The following is a 12,177-nucleotide window of genomic DNA, read 5'->3' as shown; positions in this document are numbered from 1 at the left end:
TTTCAGATGAATCAGACAACCCGTTGTTGGGTTGCTGCCACTGAATTGGTAATTTTAAGGAAATTTTACTGTTTTTGGTCATTATCTTGAATATTATTATAGATGGAGATAAACTGTAAACAGCAATAATGTTCAGCAAAGTAAGATTTACAAATAAGTCAACATGACCAAATTGGTCAGTTGACCCCTTTAGGAGTTATTGCCCTTTATAGTCAATTTTTAACCTTTTTTCGTAAATTTCCATATCTTTTACAAAAATCTTCTCCTCTGAAACTACTGGGCCAAATTAAACCAAAATTAGCAACAATCAACATTGATGTATCTAGTTTAAAATTTGTGTTTTTTTACCCGGCCAACCAACCAAGATGGCCGCCATGGCTAAAAATAGAACATAGGGGTAAAATGCAGTTTTTGGCTTATAACTCAAAAACCAAAGCATTTAGAGCAAATCTGACAAGGGGCAAATTGTTTATCTGGTCAAAATCTATCTGCCCTGAAATTTTAAGATGAATGGGTCAACTGGTTGTAAGGTTGCTGCCCCTAAATTGGTGATTTTAAGGAAATTTTGCTGTTTTGGGTTATTATCTTGAATATTATTATAGATAGAGATAAACTGTAAACAGCAATAATATACAGCAATTTAAGACTAAAAAATAGGTCAAAATGACCAAAATGGTCAATTGACCCCCTATGAAGTTATCGTCCTTTATAATCAATTTTTAACAATTTTCATAAAATTTGTGAATTTTTACTAACATTTTCCACTGAAACTACACGGACAAGTTCATTATAGATAGAGATGATTGTAAGCAGCAAGAATGTTTAGTAAAGTAAGATGTACAAACACACCAAAATCACCTAAACACAATTTTGTCATGAACTGTCTGCTTCCTTTGTTTAATTCACATATACCAAGGTGAGCGACACAGGCTCTTTAGAGCCTCTAGTTTTACATTTTATTTACAGTTTATTTTATGATGTATTTAAATGAGTAGTTATTGTTGCAAACTCCATTAGAAATTTTAATTGAGATTAGTTTTGGAATAAGGGAAAGGGGGATGTGATTAAAAAAATTGGGTTCAATTTTTCTCATTTGAAATTTCATAAATAAAAAGAAACTTTCTTCAAACATTATTTTGAGAGGATCAATATTCAACAGCATAGTGAATTGCTCTAAGAGAAAACAAAAATTTTAAGTTCATTAGAACACATTCATTCTGTGTCAGAAACCTATGCTGTGTCAACTATTTAATCACAATCCAAATTTAGAGCTGAATCCAGCTTGAATGTTGTGTCCATACTTGCCCCAACCGTTCAGGGTTCAACCTCTGCGGTCGTATAAAGCTACGCCCTGCGAAGCATCTGGTTAAATATTAATTTCCCCCCACCATACCTTAATATGAAATTATTTAAACTACCCTTCTAATCTTTCCATGAGTGATTTCCATCACTTGGATTTTATGATCCTGTACCAAGGGATGTTTCATGTGTAAATGCCAAAGTGATTAATACATATAACAGACTAGTATTCTGTTTGAATAAACCTTTAAACCAGACATAAATTTGAGCAAAACATATGTGCCCTTTCTGAAAAAGAAGCCTTCTGGCGATTTGTTGCCGCAAACACAGCACTAATGTTGCTGCAAATAATTTGTGGCAACTTCACTTCGACTTTTAGCCATACAACTGAAGGTTCTGGCAGCTTTGCTGCAAAGTTAAAAAGCCTTTATATATAGTTTGTAGCAAGCCTTATTGCATGTGACTATTTGTTGTGAACCTCTGGCGAACTTTAATATCCTCACATAGTGTGTTGCTACTTTCTAGCGACTTTTAGTGAACTTCCTGCAAACTTTAAATTTAATAGACTGAACCTTAAGAAAATCAAATGTGCCTCTCAACAACCCTTCTGTTAGTTCTTTTCAAAACTGTATCTCTCATTCAAAACATACACATAAGTGTATGGTACATGTATGACCAATATTTGTTATTCACCTGCGGATGAACATTTCATTTGTGAGGAAATTTGAAAAGAGAAGTAGACATTTTCATGATTTTGTGATCTCAAAAAGAGAAACAACAGAAAAAAATATATAATATCTTCTATAGCGGTATTACCAATTTTATTTCAACTGATCAGGAATGGAAATATTTTTGAAGGACGCGAAACTTAAAAAATGCAGATTTGCACCATGAATGCGATGTAGCAGCTTATTGATGTTCAATTATCGCAAATCGACACAAAAATGTAGAGGTGAACAAGATCTGAATTCTGCCTGATTTTATAACTTTATCTTGATTTTATTAGTTTTAGTGAAACAAACATAATAATGCTAAAAACTGTTCTGACAAACTGAAGAAAGAAAACGTTGGAAGTTCTTGCATTACTAAAACAAACACACAGCAATACGGACAGTAACAATCAGCCTATGTGCACATATTTGAAAATAAGAAGGGACAATAAATAGGACTCAGATCTGGGAAAAGTACACATATGGTTGAAGCATCAAGACCCTCTACGTTTTTTCATCGCAGTCAAGACAATAATCAAAACCATACTTATTGCGACTAAAATACCTGATGCAGGATATTGATGTTGGCAACCGGAATACTTTAATGCTGCTCTTGTTACCCAGTTTTCAATTTGATGCAAATTGGGGTCCAACGATGAAGTGTGTTTTATTACCACATACACTGAATATATATAGGGTTCTTTGAAATGCTGAATCTAAACCTGTATTTATTTTCATTATGTATTAGATAACACTACAGAGAGGTCAAAGGGTCCTATATTAACCTAAGGCTTTCTTTAATTTCACCAAAAGTTAAATTCTTGGTTTCTTTGATATGCTAAGTCTATCAATGTTTGATTTTTATGCAGTGAGGCTGCCTTATGCGAGCATCCTAAGTTTGTGTTCTACCCTATAAATGCTGAAGTACGTGACATGGTTATTATCTAGCTGGATATTATGTTATATTTAACTAATTGGACAGTTTATTCATACTTTTAATTCCTGATGACAAAAAATATGACTAGAAAAACCTTCAATGATCGTCGAATTACTTAAAAGATTTGAAGTTGCATATAGGAAGTAGAGCACATTAGGAATCCTTATGTGGTTTATTATTACCTGATATTTTGGCTAAGATGTCAAAGAACAAATGTATGCAACATTTGATCGCCGAAAATCTCTAAAGACAAGTAGTTTAGATTTCCCAAATGGCAAAAGGCGTAGTAATATTTTTTGACGTCAATACGTAGTCAACTACGTCATTAATATATTAAAATAATTCAAAACACTGCTCATGCTGTTGGCGGCAATTTTAAATTATAAGACGATTTTTTTGTATCTTTTCAACTTAGAGGCAGGGGTTCAAATTAGCGGTTGTCCGAGGTCTGCGACCTTTCACTTTTGCAGTCAGACTTTCGACTTGTTTACTAGCTACGCCCGACATGCCAGACCTGAGAGGAAATATACCATGTATACAGAAAATATCTTTGCAAACCTTTTTACCAAAGTCTCCTTATAAACGATCTCAAAACGTATTTTCATTATTATTATTCGTGACAGCGATGTCAACCGCTAGCTTTATACCTACAAATAATGTGTAAATTCTAGAAAATCGTATCTGAAAAAAACAACATTGAAACAAAATATCCACCGTGAGAAGAAAAGTTACAATATCGGGCCCGATTCCGGAAGCGAATAAGGGTAATTCCGGGTTTTGGCGATCATCTAAAACATCAAAAAATTTTCAGACAGATGACAAAATACATTTATGTATGGTAAATAAATATAAGCACTAAAATTGAAAACCAAAAGATATATGCAAAAGAAAGAAAAAACATATTTTGTACAGAAACTCAAAATTACTTTTTGACCAATTTTAATGTCAAAATCCAATACAATGTGACAGCTGGGAACAGTTTATCTAACAATATATATGGTCCTGGTCAGACCTGGTGACAGTATACATTTTCTTTATCAGTGATAAATGTTGGTTATGCATGTTATATGCTTCTAAAGGGTAAACATATTACTGCAATTTCAATTGATATATTTTTTCTAAATTTTGATGGGTCAGGTAAAATAGCCGAAAGTTTCTTATTTTACACAAATAGTGTAACTAGATTATATGATACCTGAATGTAAGCAAATCATATGATATGTATGTGCCTTTGGGACACTCTATTCCCTCCTGTTTTATAGCTTTGAAAGGGATAAGATCCCCACCCTCAACCATATACCTTAATGTATTAAACTATATAACTAATCAAATGAAATATAGGGGATGTCCCAAGGGTCACTCCATCATCTCCTGTTTAAGAACTTGGAAACAGTCGAGATCCCCACCCTAAACCATATGTATTCATGTATGGGACAATATAACTAATCAAATGAAATACAGGGTATTTAGTTTGAATATATTTTATTTGTTTAAGTACAAATTGGATAAAACACAAGTCCAACAGACTTATGAAGGGGAATTCCTGGGTTCACCCAACCCCTCTTGTTTGGGAACTTTGAAACTGTCGAGATGCCCATCCCTACACCATATATATTCATGTATGGGACAATTTAACAAATCATATGAAATATAGGTGGAGTTCGTATGGCCACTGTAATCTTTCCTGTTTGAGAATTTGTTCCCCACCCTTTAACCATATATATTCATGTATGGGACAATATAATAAATCAAATGAAATATAGGGATAGTCCCTAGGGTCACCCCACACCCTCTTATGTGTGTTTTGAGAACTTGTAAAAGATTGAGATACCAACTACTAAACCATATTCATTCCTGTTTGTCATTTCAAAAGATTGAATGACATACAAGGTCAATCTCATATAGGCGTCACATATGCATATCATTTTGTTAGACCTAACCAATGTGTTCTAGACTTTGCCCAATGCCAGGCGACCATGAGAATGGATAATTATGGGAGCTTTGTTTGGTAGACTTCGTAACAGCATTATGTTACAATTATTTTTTGTTAATTATGAAATTTTATTGATTTATTCAGGGACTTGGGGTGAAGGTGGGAGTCATTTACATTTACTATGGACAGGTCAGTCAGACCTCACCATTGATTCCTGTAGTAGTAAACATTTGTCTGATTTGTGTCTCGTAACGTTTGTATTGTAGAACACAAACTCAGTTGTCTTTCCAGGGAAGCAAGTCCATTCATACTTTTACACGCTCGTACTACTAACAGTCAACTAATACGAACGTTAACTATCAACTAGAAGAACTGGAATCATTGAGAACTTGTACCACTGCAGACTCATGATCATGAAAAAAAGTATACTTGATTTATGGGTTGCTTTTGAAAACCTTGATAAAATATGAATTATTTGCCTTATTTAATGATTAATTCATTAAATGAACATAATTGTACAATTATATATGAATGTTTAATGTTTGTGCTTTTAAATCTTTAAAAACAAAATTGAAGCATCATTGCCACAGTTTTCATAATTGTGTTTGCCTTGGTTTTTGGTTAACTGCCGACAGTGCTGACAGCGCTTTGATTTTTTTCCCTCTAATGTTTTACGAGCATGTGGCAGAAAGCCCGACGTAGGGATAGTGATCCGTGGCGGCGTTAACTAAAGCTTTATATCTTAGAAGGTGTAAGACCTAGATTATTCATATTTTGTTAATAGATGCCTAATTATGTCATGAAGTTTCCGTTCGTCTCATGTCTATTGTCTTTGACTTTATTTTAATGATTCAGTGACTCCTTGAAATCAAAAATATGAATTAAGCTAATTAAGTCTACAATATTTGGTGTATGGAAAGATTGTAAAATCAACATGACAATCTGATAGGTGTTATCTGTTGTTTTTGTTCAAATGCTCAATGCAAGAGATTTGGTATAGAATTATTTTACGATGTGCATGTCAGTAACTTTTTAACTTTGCGTTGACCTCATTTCAACTGGTCATTGCTCCGTGTTAAGTTTTCATTGTTTCCCCGTTTATGTCTCGTCTTGACAGTGTAAAAAATCGAGACATACAAATGTGGGTCAATTTGTATGTCTTGATTTTTGACACTCCAAGACGAGACATAAACGGGGAAACAATGAAGACTTCGAATATTTTCCTTAGTTTATATGTATTTGTTTGTGATTAGGTAAGTTTAAGATGAACCATTCGGGAAAGGCCGCTTTTAATTGGTATTCAGTTGTATAAGCATTAGCACATCTCATTTCCATGGAGATTATTAGGCCCCGCCCCCCTCAGTCATGGTCTATTGACTTTGAAAACCAAAACAAAAATTGAAAACGACATGTTTAATAATTTCATCCGTCCGAATCGCTTTTAAAGATTTACCTCATCAGGAACGCACAAAGCCAAAAAGTTGTATAAGTACCAAAACCGTTGAAGAGCTATAAGACAAAAATACCAAAACATTATTCAAATTCACATAAAGAGAGACATTTGCTTAATTTATATATATGTATTAGTTGGTGATTAGATAAGTTTAAGATGAATTGCGAATTTTAAGCCACTGATATTTAGTATGCAAATGTAATGGATTTACAAGTCTTGTTTCCATAGAGATTATCATGATTATAAAGCCCTTTGCCTCATTATGGTTCATTGACTTTGAAACTTTTACATATTTTACCAAGTTATGTTTGCGTTTATGTTTGTTTTAAGGGAACGGCTTATGATAGCTCAATGATATTTGGTATGGATTTGTGTAACCATTGGCACAACTAACTTCCGTTGAGATTGTTCAGCCATATGCTTTCAGTCATGGATCTTTGACTTTAAACATATATGCATAACGTACATGTTAAAGTATTATTTTTTTAATTTCAACACTTCCATTATCAAAATTACAAAAAGGCCATACACGTCTCTGTGATTACTGTTTATTCTTAAATTAGAAGCAATAAGTGAACTATATTTTGATGTTTGAACTGATTGTAAGGTGCATATGTATTCCTGTCAGGAATCATTTAACCTCGACCATATTTTCATGGTTCATTGATTGGTCAATATAAAACTTGCATGGTAAAGTTTGTTTTTGTTCTTAAGACTATACTACAATAGATGTAAGCAATTTCATTTAATGTAAATATCGGTCGTAAGGTGTACATGTCTGTCCTGCATGGTTCATCTGTCCTTGATCTCATTTCATGGTTCATTGGTCTATATTAAAGTGTCCTTACTAGGTTTGTTTCATAGAAACTAAGCAATAGGTCAATAATATTTTTTGTATGAAATGATTGTAAGGTGAACATGTATTTCCAGTTTGGTTTATCTGACCGTAGCCTCATTTTCTTGGATCATGTTAAGTTTATGTGATTTGTGTAGTAGAGATTAATGTGTATGTGTACGTGTATCATTATAAGGTTGAAAAAATAGCAGGCGAGCCATTTCAGCGTGTGCACTCTTCTTATATTTTCGAAAAGGCACAGTGATCTCCCAAAAGTATAGAAAAGATATTATTTATGCGGTGTTGTGTGGTGTATCTATTTTGATTAACTTGTGTTTTTACAACTTTTGATTTTTTTCTCACAATTTCCTATCCACATTCATTTTAAAGGTGATTATTTATTAATTTGTTTCATTTTTGTTTTAGATGATACTAAAGCTCTCATTGAGGAGGATTTAAGAGAGGGTACATTTGTTATCACTCAGGCTATAGAAGTTGGCTTATTACTTCTCAAACAAAACGGAGTTTTGTTGATAACTGGATATGCAGGTACCGGGAAAAGTCGGATCAGTCGCCATGTTCTTCATATGTATTGTAATGACGACATATCATACAACTGTATCAAACTGAATACATTGGGTGAATGGGAAGATATGGTCAGTAGAGAAGATAATGTGGTGGTTTTACTTGACGATATTTTTGGTGAAACAAATTGTATTTATAATAAAGAAAAAGATACACCAATTCTAGACAAGGTTCATGCATATGTATGTAAAGGTAACATTAAAGTTATTATAACCATAAGAGATACAGTAAAACGACAGTGTCGGGAGGTATTTGACAGTCATAGGTTATTTAAGTTTGACTGTATTGATTTAAGTTCTGACAGATTTAAACTTAACCGGTCAGAGAAAGCTGATTTTCTAACAAAATACATGAAAATTGTTCGTCAAGCTGACTTTGAAGTGGAAGCTGGATTTGTCGACTGCAATGGTCTTACCATTTTAAAGTCAGAAGAATTCTGGAAAATAACAAATGAGAGTCCCGTCAAAGGGTTTCCATTAGCAATTCATCAGTTTGTAAATAATGCCAAATATTTTCAACTTGGAAGTAAATTTTTTGACAGACCAACAGAGGCTATGCTAGAAGAAATGAAAGACATTAGACGCAAGGGTGACGATCATTGGAAGTATATGATTCAGTATGCAGTTATGGTGCACACAGCAATAAATGGAAATTGTATTGTCCCTGATGAGAACTGGGATAGAGGACAAGTAGAAAAAATAATTCTTGCAATATATGAAAAGACTGTGATACTTAAAAAATGCAACATACCAGACGCAGTCATTGAACTTAAAGGAAGTTATTTAGTGACTAAGCCAAATGAAAGGTCATACCGATTCCACCATCCAACACTACAGGAGAGTGTTATTTTATCTTTTGCTCAGATCGATGAAGGACATATCAATAATATCATACCTTTACTAAGCTGGTCGTTTTTCAAGAAAATGGTCAAATCAGAAGCATACATAGAAAAAGAGGGAGAAGTTATATTGAAAATTCCACCAAATAGTTACAAACTATTGGCTAATCGATTAGTGGATATATATTTGTCAAAAATTAGGAATTCATATGGCTTGCTAAGTAATGTTTATTGTTTTCTTTGTGAAGTAGTTGATACCGAAATATTTCAACAAAGTTTTCATCTTCTATTTTCTGATTTACTAGAAGCTTTTGAAAAGGCAAACAAGATATATGAATATATCAATCATTTAGTCAAATCTTTTGAAAATATGAGCAAATTGGTGTTGAAAGGAGTCGATAGATGTGATGAACATATGATGAGCAAACCCGTTTTCCTCTTTAATTTTCTTGTGGCAATTGCCAACACAGAAGGACAGTTTACAATGTATAACTTTATATTAGAGAAGTGTAAGCAAGTACTCGAAAGAAGCAATAATTATATCACAACTAATTATATGAAAGCTGTATTGATCACATCTTTGTATGAAATATGTTCAACTAAAGATGTTAGATGTGTAAAAGCAACGTTACATTTAGTAAAGGAAAAACAAATTACTGTTTTACATGATCACGGGTTTAATCTTACCACACTAGGATTACAACCGAGTAACATGTATACCGTTGTTCATAGTTACAATGATGACAACTGTATTTTTCTTATGTTTTGTTTATGGAAAGCATATGAAGCTTTTAACGAACCTGTACTGGAGTATTTACTATCAATGTACAATAATAAACCATTTGATGTTAACTTGCTTTTAAAGACGTTTTATAGTACGGATTGGGTGGGAGGATTAACATCTGTATCGTATAAGCCACTAAAATGGTTGATGGAAAGATTTGAAGTACTAGTCAATACTGAGGTCATTTTAAAAGCTGCATGCCAATGTCGTTTGTTTGATACAGTTAAGGACCTTTCATCTAGATGTAAAACTTTTGATGCTATTTCATGTCTAAAAATATTCTTAGGTGAAGATATTACCAATCTTTATTGCGATAAAGACATGTTTAATTTTCTTTTTTCTAAAGTTGACATCACCTCCCCTGAAATTAATTCTATTGTTGTTGCAGTCTTACAAAAACAGTTCGTTCCTGATTATGTCTGTGAAGCCTTTCTGCCAGTTTGCATAAATAATGAATCGATATTGAATTTAGCTTGCAAAGAAGCGCATAGTTATATCACAAAACTAATTTTGGAAAATAGTCACAATGTTAACATTCAGTCGGCTCTTATTTCAGTGTGTATGTCTTTTGACTCATACGATGAGGTTGAGACGTTGGAAATAGTCAAATTTATAATTGGAAAATACGGATATGAACAATATGATTTGAAAGTTGTATGTCAACATGCATACCAGACTAGAAAGTACAATATTATAGAATGGTTTGTTATGAACATTGATTTGAATCGGCTTGATTTGCATTGCATTATGGATTCAACTTTAGTATGTGAAAGAGCAGAACTATTAGAATGCATCATAATTAAGACTGACTTAACAAGTTTAAATGAAATTGAAGTATTAAGATCTATGACTGAACACTACACTGTTAAGTGTTCTACTCAAATATTGCAAATAGTAAGCCTCGTCTGGGATAGTACTGATGATAAGGCGGAATTAAAAATGAAGGAAATATTAGATACGGCATATGTAAAAAGATGTTATGAGTTAATAATATGGATTCACGAAAACTGCAAATCGTATGTTTCTGTTGATGCAAAGAAAGTTTTATTGTCAGCATGTAAATATGGCAAAATTGATGTAGCAAAGTGGATAATTTATTCTTTTGAACAAACATCTCTGGATATTGACGAAAGGGAATTATTTATGTTAGCATGTGGTAAGATGTCAAATCCTAAATATCAAGTTAGAAAGATAGAAATGGTCAAGTGGATTATTAAAACAAATCTAATAAAACCTTTACATTCAAAATATTAGGGTTGTTGAAACTATTAAGTAATAAGGTAATTTTTATTCGGCTGATAAGTGAAAAGTTTTTTAAATTAGTTGTTTTTACACTGCAAAACTGTTTAAATTATCTAATTACAGAAGATAAAGTAGAACTAATGAACCAATGTCTTGAACAGGGACATTATAATGTAGTGAATTGGCTTTTGGAAAATGAAAGCGTCAGTTCATTTGATAAGCAAAATATTTTAAACAACGCGTGTAAAGATGGTCAAATTGAAACTATTAAGTTGCTACATAAATATTTCCAGGTTTTAGACATTAATGAGGCCTTAATTAATGCATGCATTGGGTATGATCTTGACAGATCTGTTTGTGCGTATCTATTGAGAGACATTGACCATAAATCCTTAGATACACGTAAAATAGTGACTACTGTGTGTAAGGACTATGTTGGTGACAATATTATGAAATTCATTCTCCTTAAATTTTCCGATGATCAATTTATCATTAACAAAGTTTTAATTTCCTGCTGTAAACAAGGAAAATATAATCTTTTGAAGTATATATTTTTTACAATAAACAATGACCAACTTGACATATTAACAGCTTTCATTGAGGCATGTTTACATCCACACGAATATATACATAATACAGAAAGGAGCATCTGGGTAATAGATTTTTTGTTTGAAAAATTACAAGATAAATCATACAATGCATCGGAAGTTCTAAGTGGATTATTAGACAATAAGAGCTTTAACGTTATACTTTACTTTCTTGAGCAAGGATATTGCAGGAACTTTGACAAGAAGAATCTTATGATTGAAGTATGCAGAGAAGGACACGTGAAACTAGTACAGTGGATACTCGAAAACGTTGACCATAAGGAACTGGACATTAAATCGGCATTTCTAGAGGCATGCATTCCTACGGATATGGTTACTGAATTGCAATTGAAGTGTGTAGCTTTAATGTGGCACTACATACAGGATATAAACATGTTCGACGTAGACACTGTATTAAAATCCATGACTGAAGTACCACCATACATGTTGGATCTTGATTTGCAGGATGACCTGAGGAAGTGGTTACTGTACATTAAGAACGCACATCAGAGATTGATGTCTGAATCGGGAATGCAGTGTTAAATTTCAATGAAGTTGATAAAAATAGAAAAAAAAATATCATACTTTATAAAATGGTGAAATATTTTTTTTAAGTCTGAGATATGACATTCCGTAAAAGTAAAAGTAAGTCAACTGGAATGAAACGTAAACTAGATCTGCAAGCAATTATTTTACACTAATAAACAAATATATATTCCCATATTAAGTCCCAAACACAAAACTGAATGACAGACGGACAGAATTTGGTAACATTATATTGTCTGATCATAGTGTGCAAAAGTAACTTCTGTTAGCCATGAACATCATATTGAAAATAAAACCTTCTTGTCCAAACTTACACAATGATTTCTTATTCATTTTTTATATGTTTGAATTTTGATTTTGATCCATAGATTATTGATTTTACACGTTTTACTATTGATACATTGTAATACTATTTTTTCTATTGAACT

General features: G+C 32.7%; 1 protein-coding gene across 1 annotated transcript in view; it reads left to right on the top strand.

Moving 5' to 3' along the window:
• LOC134681363 (uncharacterized) overlaps positions 1-10,628 on the top strand; it is a 33,248-nt gene extending 22,620 nt beyond the window's left edge. The window contains exon 6 of the mRNA XM_063540963.1: positions 7,594-10,628. Within this exon, the coding sequence (XP_063397033.1) occupies positions 7,594-10,628 (3,035 nt within the window). The remainder of the gene's footprint in view (positions 1-7,593) is intronic.
• The last annotated feature ends 1,549 nt before the right edge of the window (positions 10,629-12,177 follow it).

Source organism: Mytilus trossulus, chromosome 8 (assembly GCF_036588685.1).
Source record: "Mytilus trossulus isolate FHL-02 chromosome 8, PNRI_Mtr1.1.1.hap1, whole genome shotgun sequence".
Lineage (NCBI taxonomy): Eukaryota > Metazoa > Mollusca > Bivalvia > Mytilida > Mytilidae > Mytilus > Mytilus trossulus.
This window is presented reverse-complemented; position numbering and strand designations above follow the sequence as displayed.